General features: G+C 51.7%; 2 protein-coding genes across 2 annotated transcripts in view; one reads left to right on the top strand and one right to left on the bottom strand.

Moving 5' to 3' along the window:
• The window catches only part of snd1 (staphylococcal nuclease and tudor domain containing 1), a 160,286-nt gene that overhangs the window by 66,032 nt on the left and 78,382 nt on the right, over positions 1 to 15,872 (top strand). The window lies entirely within an intron of this gene.
• lrrc4.1 (leucine rich repeat containing 4.1) lies at positions 4,706 to 9,131 on the bottom strand. The gene has a single exon (XM_086146286.1). It carries the CDS (start codon positions 8,167 to 8,169, stop codon positions 5,305 to 5,307), a length of 2,865 nt encoding a protein of 954 aa, XP_086002412.1. The 5' UTR covers positions 8,170 to 9,131; the 3' UTR covers positions 4,706 to 5,304.

Here is a 15,872-nt window from a genome sequence, read left to right as displayed (position 1 = left end):
GCCAGTCCTCTACGAGGCCTTCACGTCTTTGGAAACGGGACAATCGCCGCGCTACCTCAATTGCCGGATAACCGCCTCTCGTTCGCAGCTCTCCGAGCCCCTTACCTCGCCCCGCTTCCCGCGCGCATCTCTATTTGAAATGGGAAACAAAAAACAAAAAAACAAAACGATTCTCCTTAAAACAAACATTCATCTCAATTGATTTTGCGAGAAACACTCAGACACCCGGAGACGTTCAGCCGAGGCAGAATCACGCAGCTTCCGACGCACTTTGCGAAAACACTATTTTCCATAATTCGCAGGCACGTGCTTTTCAGATGCCCTGGTTGTCGTGTTTGAGTAAGTGCACGAGGGCTGACTCGGAGCGCGGCGCGCTGCACGCTGCTCGCTGCGGCTGGGCTTGTGCTCATGATTTGTCTTCTGCCATAAATCGCACCAAATGCAGTAAAGTTTATGGTCAATAGCTTCATTTTTGCTGTGTGTGTGTGTGTGTGTGTGTGTGTGTGTCTACATCTGTGTTTGCGAGTGCACAAAAGCCTCAACCCCCCTCCCTGCTTGCATCTCTGAGCCCCATTTGCTGTTCCCGCTGAGCGCTGATTTACAACACACACACACACACACACACACACACCTCGGCCTCAAATACAAGATAGGATCATAAATGTGAGTCCTCTTTGTCTCGGCATGTTGAGGAAACACAGGGACGTCTTCCACCTACGGGCGGGCGATAAAGCCTCGCGAGGTGTAAAGCGCACGGCCGAACCCGCTCACTCAAAGTCTTGATTCCAGTGGAAACGTACGTGATTGATGGCGTTCTCGCGCGCGTGACCTCCTGACCTCGCCGCCGACGCGCACGCTCACCGCCACAGAACCGCCGTCTCTCTCGCCGGCTCGCGATTTTGAACGCGTCCTACTATTTCCTTATCAAACTCCCGAGCGATCGTAAATCTTAACACGGCACTGGATGTTCTGTTTACTTATCGAGCACCGAAAAAAAATACAAATAAAAACTAAAGCCACGGGGCAGATATTTATGATGACCTTAAAATTCTGACATCGGAAATCTGCATCCCATCCCGTCTCTTTATTTGACATTAGAAGCGAACGACTCCCCGGCCCTGACTCATGTTGACTCAGAGTGCAGCACGCTTCCAGGCCTGCTCAGAATAGCCCTGTGTCTGCCTCGCTCGTGCCCCGGCTAGTGGAGACACACAAACCCCAGCGCGCTCGCTCTGCAACACAAGTTTGACGCATAACGCCGCCGTGCAAAATGATTATTTTTAATAAAATGCAGATCCGTGTTTTCACCGCGGACACTTATCTTGCGGACGCGCTATACGGCGCTTCCTCCGGGACTAGCGCGGTTTTATGATCTAAAGAAAGCCGCCGCGCTGGGCCGTTTGTCTAATAAACATGAATCTGTTTCGTGCGTTCTGTTGCCGTGGTGACTGCGGCTCCCAGTTTTGATTGGACACACGGCGCTGTGATTGGTTTTGCGAATCGGTAATTTAAAAAAAAAAAAAAAAACAACCTAGATTCTACCTTGCGCCGGCGTTTTACAGAAATAACAGTTTATTGTAGTAATGTTCCGTGCATCAGCGAGTATTCATTTATGAAAGGGGAGAGAAAAAAAATTGTAATTAAGAGATTGCAGTGAAATGACTGGGTTCGAAAGTGTCAGGAGAAGACGACGCGCTCACAACGGTATCGGTGGCGACGGCCGCCGCCGCCGCCGCGACGCCCTTTGAACTCGTAAATTCCGCCGCCCTTAAAACGCAAGTGCGCAGCGGCGGTTGCGCGGCGACCGCTTTTTCGTCCCCGCGGTTCCATTTGTGCTGACCTCCCAAGTCTCATATCCTCCCCGCCTTTTTATATTCACCGGTCTTCCTCTTTTAAGTACCCCCAGTGGTCCTGTCCATTACGGGTATCAGCACTTCTCATCCTCTGCACTTCACTATGGCAACCCCGCCCCCACCCTGTGTGGCGCAGTCCGGGCCGTCGGCGAATCACGCGGGAGCGGCTTCGGCGGCCGTATCCCCTTTTCCATCTGTAGCTGGCACTCTTGCATCACATTTGCTCCGTTTATACTTTCCCCAAAGCCCCTCTGCTCCCCCTCCCTCTCACCGCCTCGCTTCCCCCGGTTCCATATCTGGGCCTGTTCTACTTTCTCCCCTTTTTGTTTATTTGCCCTTTTTCTCTTTTTGCATCATTCTTATTATTATTGTTAACTCTCACAATTGTACTTTTTGTCGCAGTTCCTCATCCGACCTCGCTAAATATCTCATCCGTGGATTTCTTTTTTTCACCGCATGTGCTTGTAATTCCCCTGGTCTGGAGTGTCTGCATCCCTTCCCTACGTGGTTGCAGCATCTCCTCCCCAGCAGGCTCCAGAAGTGGAGTTAAATACGTGCACCCAGCCTTGCTTCCTCTCCTTCACGAGCACTAATGAAGCACACAGGAAGGGGGGGGGATAGCGCTGGATTTAGAAAGGAAAAAAAAAAACCAAAGCGATTTTGATTGGCTAGTTGACACTTTGATTGACGGGTGTGATAGCCCACCCGTCTGCGTGTGTGTGTGTGTGTGTGTGTGTGTGTGTGTGTGTGTGACTCCGGCGAGCGACTGATTCAGCTTTTCTGATCTTGTGCCACATATTAACTCTCCTTGGAGTTTTCCTGGAACATGTTTCCACATAAAGCCGTGTTATCTCCGTCATTGGTGGAAGCTGTGAGGGCACTCTGCTGCAGGTACCCGTCGCCATAGTGACCAATAAACCGCACCACATGAAAGGAGATGCTCAGTATAAACCTCAGACTTTTTGCCTCTCGCCCGTCCCCCTTTTTTGATTTCACTTCTCCAAGGTAGACGTGGGAAGGAACGCGATTGGCAAAAGAGCGGTCAATAATTGAAACGCTTGGCCGACGACGGCGATGCCAATACTCTGTATTTTGCCTCGGTGACCACTTGAAGCCCCTCCGTGCTCTGCAGTGGGTTATTTTTACCCCGGCTCAATAACACTTATCGGAGGGCAGTTGAACTCACTTTGACAAGGCATCAATTAAGTCCCGTCTATTCGGCGGGGAAACGCCGCTCTCCGATGCAGCGCATCGACGCTGCCCTCAGAAGGATGGAGGAAATGAATCCTCCACCGTTATTTGCATGCCAGACACCCAGCTACCCGCCCGAGATCTCACCGCGCTGTGTGTGTGTGTGTGTGTGTGTGTGTGTGTGTGTGTGTGTGTGTGTGTGTGTGTGCTGCTCCTAGGAAGGAGGCTTCGCTTTTCACGTCACCTTCTGTGATTTAAACAGCCATGTTGTTCCACGTGTAGGAAGCAGCGTCCTATATTTGCCCGATAACGGTCATGAATGTTATTTCACAGAGGTTTGCTTCAAGCCGTCCTCTAAAACTGTCAAATCTTCTTGCTTTACCGAAACCGGTTGCCCTGGTTGACGCTGTGAACTCCCCCTCCATCCCTCTCTGCCGAGGCCAAACGGGGTTTCAGCCAAACCCCCCCCGTTTTTTTTTTTTAATTAATCGGGTCAACCTTCTCATCAATGTAATTCCTATTATTTTTCTTTTTTTTTACATAAATCAGAAGGCCGCCGCGCTGACATCCCCCCCCGACTGTGCTGCCGCGGTCCTCTTAGACGCCCTCGCTAACCAGCAGCCCGTTCAGCATCCCCGTCGCCGGTTACGTAAACCCATGTTGCCAACTACACTACAGGGCCGATGCTTTTTCCAGCCCACACAGGCCCGTGACGAGATCTGATGAAGTCACGCATCACCGGAGGGCGGTTATTGTGTTTGGTGTACTTTTTATGTTTGATAATTGCGCAGCACTGACACAGTAAAACGGCAGCCTGCGCTTCCCTGTGACAAACAGGGTTCATGCAGATGTAAAGACCCACATTCTGCCTCGTCATCCATTTCCCTGAAATGCACGAGGCTAATTGTGTTTCCTTGGCTTTTGTTCATTAGAAAAAAAAACACACTAGTCAAAACACACACACACACACACACACACACGGACGCACTTGTGATTAAAAAAACAACGCTCACCCCAGTGATGTCCCACGAATCCCCCCCCCCTTTCCACACACACACACACACACACACACACACACACACTCACACACCGGTGCGTTATGATCCGCAGGGTGATGCGGTCAGAAATGAGAAAAACTCGGGTTAAAAAACCTCAGGATTGCCTGCCAGATGGAAATGCGATGAAAACGTGAGATGAGGGACGCGGCTTCCGCGTGCGAAGACTCGTGGAATGAAGATTTGGATCGGCGTTTGACGCGGCGGGACTGTCGGATCCAACGGATCAATGAAGAACATACGCTTTTCCTTTTTTTTTTAATTTGAGAGCGTTCATTGAATACATTCTCATGACCAGCCACACCTCGATAAAGCAGCATGACACGTCGGTGAATTGAACAAACTACCCCTCTATACATTTAAAAAAATAGATAATCGGTGGAGTTGTTTTTTTTTTTCTTTTCCTTTCCTTTTTACGTTTTTACTTTAAAAGCACCATTGACTTCTGCACTGTGATTCATTATGCCTGACTCGTTCAGCACGCACAGGGTTAAAGTATAGCTGCAGCATCTTACTGCAGTGTCTAAAGCGTTTGGCTGATGGTTACAGTATACGCCAGGAGAAGGGGGGGGAGAGGGGGAAAAAACATCTCTCTCTAATACTTGCTTTTTTTTTTTCTTCCAAAAATCCTTTTTATTGCATTTATAACATTTGGCACAGTACAAATTCTTGGTGCTTTTACAAGATAAACCTGTAAAGATCAACACTGACCTTTTTTCAGTTTTTGTTAAAGAAAGACTTTTCTGTATAAATATTTTTCTTATCACTGCATTCTCTGTAGCATGGTGTAAAAATCACACAGAATGCCCCCCTTTTTTTTTTTTTGTTAAAACAATACTACCCTCATTTGTCAAAGTCAAGACAGCATCTTAAACAACATACTGTTTTTTGTTTTTTTTTTTTAAATAGAAGTTACAAGTTAGAAAATAGTTTCAATTTCTTTAATATATGTTTCTCTATCACCAGCCCATGGTATTTTCAATTTTGTCCATATATATTTATTTATAAGCATGTACAAGAAATCACCAGTCTTTAAGTCTGCACTCTGTACAAAAAGTAGTTCCTGTCCTTTTTTTTTTTTTTTCATTGTGCATTCTATTGCATGATTTTTAAAGGAAAGGGTGATGTGGGGGGGAAGGGGGGCGGAGGGGACGGAGGGGGGCCGGGGAGCTGGCGGAGGGGGCGCTGGACTTTTGGGTGGCCTATTAAATCTGAGTCTCCTGCACTTTCTCCTTGGTTTGAGTTTTTATGACAAAGGGCTCGGACATCGCCGTGATGGTGCTCGGCAAGGTTCGGGGCAGAGAGTTCCCGACGTTGTTGTCTGTCCATTTGGCCCCGTGGCCGCTCGGTTTATAGGTGTTGTATTTGGGCTTTAGGGTGTTGTAGTCCATCTTATGAGGGCTGTAGTCCACTTTGTGGGGGCTGTAATCGAGCTTAGGTCTCTGGACGTGGGGGCTGAAGTCGGATTTGAAGGCGCTGTAATCCGGTTTGTGGGGACTGAAGTCGGGCTTGAAGGCGCTGTAGTCCATTCCGGGTTTGTAGTTGGAGTAAGGGTCCTTGGGTTTGTAGGTACTTTCAGTTTTAGATCTCTGGGCACTGTAGTCTGTTTTGGGTTTGGGCTGAGTGCTGTAGTCGGGCTTAAACGGACTGTAATCGGGTTTAGCTCTCGGGTGGGTGCCGAAGTCCGGCTTGAACGGACTGTATTCGGCCTTGTGTTTATGGTGGGAGTTGACGTCCGACTTCAACGGGCTGTAGTCGTGTTTGAGTTTCGGTTGTGTGTTGTAATCTCTTTTGAACGGGCTGAAGTCTGTTTTTTGCCTGGGATGAGTGCTGTAGTCCGGCTTGAAGGGGCTGTAGTCCACCCTGGCTTTCGGGTGGGCCCCGAAATCCGTCTTGAACGGGCTGTACTCGACTTTGGATTTGTTGGAGTTGTAGTCCTGTCTGAACGGGCTGTAGTCAGGCTTTGGTCTGTGAAGGCTAAAATCCGGCGTCGATTTGTGAGCGCTGTAGTCGGGCATGGTTTTGTGGCCGCTGAAGTCCATATTTGGCTTATACGTCGTGTACTCGGCCTTCGGCTTGTGAAGCGTGAAGTCCGGCTGAGGTTTGTATTCAGCCTTGGGTTTGTGAAAGCTATAGTCGACCTTGTGGCTGAGGAAGTCCAGTTTGTGTATGCTGTTGTGGTCCCGAATCTCAGGCAACGTGAGGGCCGCCTCTTGAGCCGCGGACGCCGGTGGCGGAAGGTCCTCCTCGTCCACTTGGATAATCTCCACGGTGCGGGCGGCGGCCACCGTGCTCCGCTGCTGGTGGCGCTTTCTCAACTTGTAGAAGGCGATGAGCATGACGGCGGCCAGCAGTGTCACCGCGACGAAGCAGCCGATGATGATCTTGGTCGTTTTCATCACTTCGTCCAGACTCGGCCCGGACTTTCCGGGCTTGCCGGTGGCACCTCTCACTCCGGGCAAAGCGGACGGCTTGGCGGCGCCCGGCGGGCTGTCGGTGCTTTGCAGCAGCACGGTCGGCGTGGAGATGAAGACCGGCTGAAACACCGAGGGGGAGGCCGTGGTGGTGGTGGTCCCTGTGCCCGCTCCCCCTCCGGCGATTCCGGGCCCCGCGGTGGCGGCGGCGGCGGCGGCGGTGGTCTTGGGCTTGGGCATCTCCGTGGTGGGCCCCAAAATCTCGACGGTCACCGTGGTGAAGTAACTCAAGTTGGACGTGTTCAGCTCCGCCGCGCTCACGTTGAGGTAGGCCGAAGCGTTGGAGTTGCCGGCCGCGTTGGACACCATGCACGTGTAAGTGCCTTTGTCAGCCGCCAGGACGTTGGAGAAGTTCAGGGTGCCGTCGTTGAGCACGGATATTCTCAGGTGACTCGAGGCGTGCGTCAGGATAGTTCCGTTGGGCAAGAGCCATCGCACCGAAGACATCTGGGCCGTCCGGCAACGGAGCTCGGCCACTCGCCCCGCCGAGATGTTCAAGTCTCTCGGCGCGTCGGCGATGAACGGAGCGGAACACTGGGTGGCGGCTCCTTCGCCTTGGTCCACCTCGACCAGCTGTCGACCCCTCATGTTGGCAGGCGAGTGACAGCGTCCGCAGCAAGTGGAGTTAGTCGGGATATACTCTCTGAGCCAACGTGCTAACCACACCGCATCGCAGCCACAGTTCCAAGGGTTATGGTGGAGATGGAGCTCCACTAGGTACCTGAGCGGGGAGAACAGATCATGTGGCACAGCGCTCAGATTATTATGGGCAAGGTTCAGCTCCACCAAGGAAAACAAGTCGTCAAAGGCGTTGCGCTCGATCACCGTAATCTGCGAGTTCATCACCCATAGCTTTTTCAACGAGCGCAGGCCTTTGAAAGAACTCGGCCTTATCTCGGGGAAGTAATTTTCAGAAATCTCCAGCTCCTCCAAGCCTTTCAGCGGACTCAGGTTTGGCATGTCACCCCTTATGTTACACATTCCCAGGTTGAGGTACTTGAGGTTTTGCAGGCCCTCAAAAGCTCCTTCTGAAATATACTCTAGTTTCCTTAGCTCTCCCAGGTCCAGTCGCATGAGGGAGGGCACCCGGTTGAAGGCATAGGAAGGGATGCTCTCGATGGGGTTGTTCCTCAGCCACAGTTCTCTGAGTTTGGACAGGTACTCAAAGGCCCCACTGGGTACCACCGTTAACCGGTTGTCAAACAGCTCCAGTGTGTTGAGGCTGGTAAGTCCGTTAAACGCGCCCACCTCAATCTGCCGTATGGCATTTCGCCCTAGCTGGAGCACCTCGAGGTGGTGCAGGTGGCGGAAGGAGTCGGCCTGCACCGCCTCGATGGCGTTTTCCATGAGATTGAGGTGTCGCGTGTTGGCAGGAATGCCGGGCGGCACGCGAGTGAGGCCGCGTCGGGTGCACACCACCTTCCCCTGCTGATTACTGCAGGAACACTGCGGTGGACAGCCCTGGGGTCCTTGAGACACCGCCGCCCCCGCCAAGGCCAGGGAGGCGCTGCTCCACGCTCGCGCCATCAGAAAGACTACACAGAGCAGGGCGGCTTTCCTGGCACGATGCACAGCTACCCGCCCCAGGAGACTCATGATGTGGCACGTTCATAATTCAGCATCATCTGGGGGGGAGGGGGGATGTGTGTGTGTGGGGGGTGGGGAGGTGTTTTGGGGGGGTGGGGGGTGGGGGTGGGGGGACTCTGGGGACAGGGAGGATGGATGGTTGACTGGTAGTGGTGTGAAGAGGAGCGGAGTTAAAGAGGTTAAGGGAACGGCACTGGAGAAGAGGAACCTCGCTAAGGGGCAAGAGGACTTGACCTGTCCTTAGTTAAGCAGTGGTTTATTTCCACGAACTGCGCTCGGGGGCTGCGGGGAAGGAGGGGTCGCAGAGGGCTGGCCGCCCCGAAACGTATACGTGAAGGACATCGTGGCAAATCGAGCGACCGAAAAACCACATCACAAGACCGAAGGGGGGATGTAGGGTGTTACAGATCGATGCGGAGAGGGGTTGAAATGCCAGACACCTACCTCAAGTTATTATAACAGGTCCTTGAACTGAGATATAGATTCCCTCCTTTTTTGCAATCAGAAAAAGAAAAAAAAAAAAAAATCAGATTTGAGTATATCCCAAAAGGAGCAAAGAAAAGCCTTTTTGTTTTGTTTTTTTGTTTGTTTTTTTATCTGCTCTGTCAAGACGGATACCGACGCCAAAGAGCTTAACCAAGACGAGCCCTTTTGTAAATCCACACATCCGTACGGAAAGGTTCGAAGGCCCTTTGTGAATGTTTGTTTGTTTCCCTTTTCTCGCTTATCGGGAGGAGAGAAAAAAAGAGTGGAGATAGCAAGAATCCAGTCAAGCTCCCAAAGCGGCGGCGGTGCTCCAGTGCTTGCTTCTCGCCGTCGGCTCCTCTTCTCTTGTTTGTCCTTGGAATCCGACAATTGATCCCCCTGCTAGACACCTTCCCCGGGTCTCCATAGCACAGGCGACCGCAGAAACACACAATATTTGTGCAGCGGGGGGGGGGGGGGGAGAAAAAAAAAAAAAAAAAAAAAAAGCCAAGGCTTGGGGGAGGAAAATGCGAAAAAGTAGGCGGGCGGCTGGGATCGGGGAGGGTTGAATGAAAATTCCTCAGTCCTCACCAGTGTTTGTTCTTTGCCTGCTTGCAGTGGTTGAGAGGGGAAATTGAAAATCGGTGAGGGATGGGATGGGGGGGGGGGGGGGGGGGGGGTCGAGTCGAAGGAAAAAAAAAAAAAAAGATTAATAAATTAATTGAAAAAAAAAAAAGAAAAACAGCCCCCGTTCTGTTTGTATTCCCGTTCTGACTTCTCAGTGGTCAATCAGCTGGTCAGTCTGACAGCCCTTCTCCATCGCTCCCCCCCTCTTCTCTCCTCCTCTATTTCCACTTGATTTTTCTTTTTGTCTTCTTCCTCCCTTCCTTCCTTCCTCCCTTCCTTCCTTCCTTCCTTCCTTCCTCCCTCCTCCAGGAGGGCTCTGCGCGGGGGCTGCAAAGGCTAGGCGACACAAACTGCCGTCATTAGCCGCTGCCTCCTCTTAACTGGTCACACTCTGCAGCCGCGTTGTCGACGACGACGGCAGCAGCGGCGGCGGCGATCGCAGGCGCGCGTGCACCATCCCTGTGAAGTACACAGCAGCGGTTGCTGGCGCGCACACACTCACACACACACACACACACAAGCGCACTCACACACACACACACACACACACACACACACACACACACGGCAGCAGCTGCAGTCTGCCTCCCGTGCACTTCCCAATAATCCGTCAATTTCTTCAGATGGGGGGTGATGGAGGATAAAAGGGGGTGCAGAGAGGAGCGGGGGGTGTTGTAGCCTGGTTGATCGCGGCGGGTTCGAGGGAGGAGGAGGGGTGGCGGCGGCGGCGGCGGTGCGCAGTTTCTCCTTCCTCTTCTCCGTCTTCTTTTATCTTGTTTTTCTTTTTTTTCTTTTCTCCCCGTTCTTTCTGGCCCCCCTCCCCACTCCTCTTGTCCTCGTGGCGAGCGGCGCCTCCTCCCTAATGCAGCGTCCGGCCAGGGGGAGAGAGAGCGGCGAGACGGGGAAGGCGAGCGCGGGGCGAGCGCGCGGCTTCCAGGCGTGACGTTAGCGGTAGCGTCGATGTGAAAAGGATCCGTTGTAGCAGCAAAAGAGTGTGCGCCAGCTTGGATCTCTCTCTCTCTCGCTCTCTCTCTCTCTCTCGCTCTCTCTTTCCAGCTTCCCTCCCTCTCTTTCTCGCTGGCTGCCTCCCTGCTGCTCTCTCTGCAGTGTCCTGAGGTAGTTGGGTGAGCTCAAAGCACTCAGACCTTTTTAGAGATCTACCTCTTCAAAAACCAGTTTGCTCCTGCCGTCCTCTGCACTCTTTTTAATGCTCACACTCTCTTGTTCTGTGGCTTTCTGGGGCTTTGTGTGGCTTAGGGGAATACACGGACTGTCAAAGCAGAGAAAGAGATGGGCAGCGGTGAACCCGCAGCAACCACATTTGAACCCGTCTCTCCCCAGAAGTAATCCGGGCATTCCAATGAGTCCTGCGAGGCGACCCGGCATTGCTGTGGTGTGTTTTTTTTTAAAAAAAAAAAAAAAAAAAAAGAAGAAGCTGGAAACGGCGTTTCTTTCTCTCGCTCCGTCTCTGCGTCCTCCTCTTTTCCTTTTTATCTTTGATTTTTCTCTCACATTATCGCTCCTTGCTCCCTCACCCGCTCTTGTTTTGTCCTTTGGTAGAAAATAGAGGAACATGAATGGACTGCTGACGCATCCTGCTCGGAGCAGTGCTTTGGTTAGATGCAGTGTGTTTTGTGCATTAACTCCCCCCTCGCCCACTTCACCCTCACCTCTCTCCGCTGTCTGTCCTTCTCTTCGTCACTCTTCGTCCGTCGCCGTGTCACTCTTTGTGCAACATCTCATTCCGACGAGCTCGCATTTGCATCCCCCTCCTCTTAACGTTATTCGCCACGATTTGTCTTCGGGTTTGAAATATGCGATGGGGTCGAGGCGTCTACCTCTAGGTCCGATGAAAGGGGGAGGAAAGTTTCCGTTCATTTCCGCCGTATCTTGTGGACAAACCGCCTTTGCATAAGTGGGGAATTTATTCTCCGTCCCTCCATTCCTTCCCCCTCGTGTATGTCTCTGCAGGTACTTAGGGCACTCGAAACACGCAGACCTTAACCCTCAATTTGAGCAAAACTGCGCTCCGGGAAGCGCGCCGCCATAAAGGTCATGTCGAAGAAGGCAAACCGAGAGAAAACAAGACATGCTTTACCTTCCTGCTGCAAGAGGAAAGGCAAAACAAACGCACCCCAACCGTCCCGTCAGCTCCGCCGTGGCCAATGATTTGTACGAGCCTCTTGTCCGTTAAACTACGAAGCCGTGTGGGGAATTGATGGCCGTGGAAGCTAGCTGTGACAGGGCTGCTAGGTGTGTGTGAATTGTCAGGCTAGCAAATACATGTGTGATAGGGTGGGGGGGGAGCGCACCAGTAAGAAAAGGTCACACCGCCTGTAGCGCAGTACGTTATCCCTATCGGCACACGGGTATAGAGCCAGCTCTTGTCTTCTATGCGAGCGTACGCTCTGGAACTTTCTCCTTGACTTCACCGTGCTTGATGAGAACCGGCACCAACGGAGCGCCTGAGCCAGTGAGGTGTCCGGCGCAGGAGTGCGACGGAGGTTCTTGCGTTTAGATAGAAAGGCGGTGTCGGATTCTGCAAACCGAAGTCGCCCGACGGTGCCGCCGAACGCACTATGCTGGGACGTCACCATGCGGTGCGATTTCTCCCAACTAAATATCTAATCTAGCCACGTTGTAGCCACAGTGGTTGTATCAGCTGGCGCCTGTGCATTTTCCTGTCGGTGCACTCGATGAACCCAGAAGGGGGTTTTGTTTTACCCGACGCGGTCCAGCACATCGGGGTACCGTCTCACTCCAATCGTCTGCCGCCCCATAGCACGGCAAAGGTTTCCACTTTCGGCCCTCGTTCGCACCATTTCTGCTCCGCTATTTGCGTAGTTTTACTTCATATTTGTCTCCCTCTCCGGACGCCGCCGTTTTGTGCTGCCGATAAAGCGTCGGGTCGCGGCCCGTCAAAGCCGGCAACGCTCCGCCGGCCAAAAGCGGTCGACCCTTTTCGGGTTGGAGTTTTACCCTGACCTGGAGCGGCCAACATGGCTCGTCCGTATGATCGGGGCAAGGTCTTCTAAAGGTCCGGCCCGTGTGCATGTGCCGCTCTCGTGGCATTCCTGACATTGGCAAAGAGGTGAGCCAGGAGAGTCCCTTCCAAGCCAGTGGCCTGTCCCAGAATTTCAATTTGAACGTCCATGGCCTTTCCAAGCCAAAAGTCTTGCATAGTGTTTTTCAAACGGTACGCTCTGCCAGCATAGCTGCGACAAACATTTGCCAAAAAAACACTGCCGTGCGGTTGCCTCGTACGTTCGCAGTGTAACATGGCAGCATTTTGACAAGAAGAGTGTTGTCAGGCCTTATCTCCGGGACTCGCTGACCGGTGACAACCTGACGAGCCGTAAGCTACATCGCAACTCGGCGCCGGCCCCCCTCCGCTGACCACTGCCCCATATTTCACCCGAGGCCCTATGGATCGTCCCGCCCACTGGGTCTAGGGGACACCGGGTATAGTTTGAGGGCACCGCGCGACCTACTTCGGCGTGGCTTGTCAGCGATAGACTTTCTAGGGGTGTGTACAAACAGTACCCAATCCATCCCCCGGGGTGAGTGCTGGGAGATCTGGACCGCGGCCAGTCACATGTGGGTCAGCCGCATGTGTGCGCGTGTCGCCGCTTCTATTTGGGTGAATGGCCCCGAGTACGCCGTGGCGGTAATGACAATCGGATTAGAGCGATGTACAGTTGAATGATACATCTAATGATAATGTCATTGCCTCCGCCGTTGCCAGGATCAAGGATTTACACTGCGGACCCTTGGGCACTACCCATATGGTTCCCTCTCTCTCCCCCTCTGTCTCTTTCTGCCTGCAGGTATGTGTGGGATTTTTTTTCAAGGAGAAAAGAGGGGATGCTGTTTGGGGAATTTGAAAAGGAATACAAATATTATGGGAGACGGAGAAAACGGTCGTAGCGAGCACGGCGTCATTTCCCATCGGTCCATCGCTCCGGTGAGCGCCGGAAACGGAGGCCAGGTGTTCGCAGGCGGCACTAGTAAATCCAAAATGATGTTTAAAAAAATAAACAAATAAAAGGCTCAATCGGATGATGCCGACCTTGAGGTGGGAAACGGTCCTCGGAAAATTTGTTTCCCGTTTCGATTTTCAGTTTTCCCGGAAATTAATTCCACGGGAGATTATGCGATGCTAGCGGTTTCCCCCCCAAGTCAAGGCTTAAACTAGCTAGCTGGTAGGATTTATGCGTGTGTGTTTGTGTTATCATTTTTCTCATCTCACCCACACCAAATCCAAATCTTCCGCCAGCATATCAAGAGATTATAATTGGCAATAGGATGTACTTTGGCTTTGCCAGGTTGGATGAGTCTGATTTCATTGACCTTGTGTGCCCCGACTGAACACAGCGATACCAATATTTCCAGATTATCCGGCATTATTCTACCCACTTTGACATTTTCATTTCTCACGGCTGTTTCTGTTTTATTTTTTCTTTTAATCTATCTCTCCCACCGATTAATTCCCGCTCTGTCTGCTGGCCTTTTTAAAAATATGTATTTTTGTTATTTTCTGGTGTGCTCTTCAGCCACCGTTGGATCCTTTTTGTCCCTTTGGGTTCTGTCTTTTCGGTCTCACTTTCAGCGTCACTCTCTTCCTTCCCCTTTGTCATTGCGTACTCACTCTGCACCTAAACTACCGCTATTAGCATACCAAGGCATTTAGTTGTATCCATGCTCATTTTGTATGGGTGTGTGTCTGAGTGCGCGTACGTGCACACTCACCACCGAAGGCCCATACGGTCACGGCATCTGAGGTCAGATTGTTTTCTTTTCTTTTTTTTTTTTCTTGTAGTCCTCTTGTGTCATTCAGTATGCGAGCTTTGCTAGCAGCCATTGTCTCCAGACTAATGGGCTTCATTACGATGAGCCGCGTTCGTGTCGGCTGCCAGAGCGGGGATTAGCCCCGACGCCGTGTTAGCTGGAAGCAGAAGAAAGACGCTGTAAGGTTAGCGCTGTTCACCAGGCGAGCAGAAGCTATGATACGGCTGTAGTTGACCTTAAAGATGATTTCAATCTTATAAAATATGTCCTCGAGTGACGTCTTCATCGAGCCTGCCGGGCTTTTGGCTCCCCTGCTTTCTCAGTGTAGGCTAATGCTGCTCCGTTGGTTGCCTTGGTCATGTCGTTGGTCAGCAGGGCCTCGTTAGAATGTGCATCGCTGTATGTGCGTTCACGACGTCGTCGGGCCGCAGGAAACGAAAGCGTCGGAGCGACGCAACGGTAGAAAGTTTGCCGTTGACAACAGGACGGACGTCTGAATTGCCCATCCAAGGTAAACATCCCGTCTTTGTTGAGATCCACCTCTTCTTCACGCTTTTATATCTGTGACACAAGCGAGAGGATTCCGTGACATCAATGTCCGGCCCTGACGTCGTCGTCGGCTCGCGTGATTGTCAAACAAAGGTACGACTGGTGCAACTACGACTTGGAGACTACTTCACCTTGGGCTTTTGTGATCGCATGTTAAAAAGGGAGCGAGGATTCTCTTACTTTGTGTTTCCCCCAACAGCACGTACAGTTCGTCCCATCGCTCCGACTTTCCCTGCACAAAGAACTCCCCTCGTTTTGAACTCCGAGCGGTTTTCGTTACCTTTCACATCCCGTCGTCTACCCAGACCTTCAGATACCCTCCACCCCCCACCCTTTCAACGCTCCTTTTGACTTCTATTGTCATGGTCCTGCTATTTCTATGAAACTGTTAATCCCAGATTTTTCCATTTGGCTGCATCTTGGGTGGGATTAGGCCCGCTGAAGGTCTCCTCAAAGACCAGGAGTGGAGGGAGACACGGGACTAGGTTGTCATTTTCATAGAATCCATCTATTTCCCATTGTTTTGATACATCTGTGCAGCCAATATGCACTAAACAGCCTTCCGGTGATTGCCAACGATATCGGGATGAATGTTTGGTGATCAGGCAGAACGCGCCTCTCCGACATCCTTCCCGCCTGTGCTTCATTTCTCATTTTCTACCCAATGGTTTCAAATTTGCCATCATCTTCCTGACTTAAGCGGAGCAGGGCGATGGATTGATTTTTATCAATTAATTCGAATTTATGGTTTAGGGCGATGTTTAAAAATGAAAATTGATTTTCACTTTAACTAAGGTAATTACTGTAAGGAGGCACCAGCACAACTCCCTCAGCTAACTTTGCTCCTCTAAATCATAAAGCTCACGCTCTGTTCTTTCGCGACTCGGGAAGAATAGCCGCTGTCTTACCGGAGGAACTTCTGTAGTTCCTTTCGGCAGCGAGGCCGCTCATGCATGGGGACGGCAGAGGACCAACCCAGAACCATCTTAGCTCCTACTCCTGGGCAGGAGCTCGCGTCGTCGGTGCTCGGTGAACGGCGGAACTCGTAAACCTCGTAAGGCAGGGCGCCATTTTTAAAAAACTACCCTGGTCAGATGGCTTCTCAGAAGCGTCGAGGAACGGAGCGACGACTTCCTCCGAGGGGTTTCCAGGGCTCGCAGAGGAACGGCTACATTTTGGCCTGAATGAATGCGGAGTTAGCTTACGGCTAACGGGGCAGTGCAGGGAGAAGATAAAAACACTTCAACCTAGTGTCTAATTTGGAAAGTGTATTTGTGCTTTTC

This window comes from Fistularia commersonii, chromosome 5 (assembly GCF_037954325.1).
Source record: "Fistularia commersonii isolate RoL2024-O1a breed Wild chromosome 5, RoL_Fcom_v1.0, whole genome shotgun sequence".
Lineage (NCBI taxonomy): Eukaryota > Metazoa > Chordata > Actinopteri > Syngnathiformes > Fistulariidae > Fistularia > Fistularia commersonii.
Note: the sequence above shows the minus strand (reverse complement) of the source record. Positions and strands in the feature narration are given on the sequence as shown.

Excerpts from the sequence above, each read along its gene's own strand:
- lrrc4.1 (XM_086146286.1), bottom strand. The coding sequence starts at position 8,169 with ATGAGTCTCCTGGGGCGGGTAGCTGTGCATCGTGCCAGGAAAGCCGCC.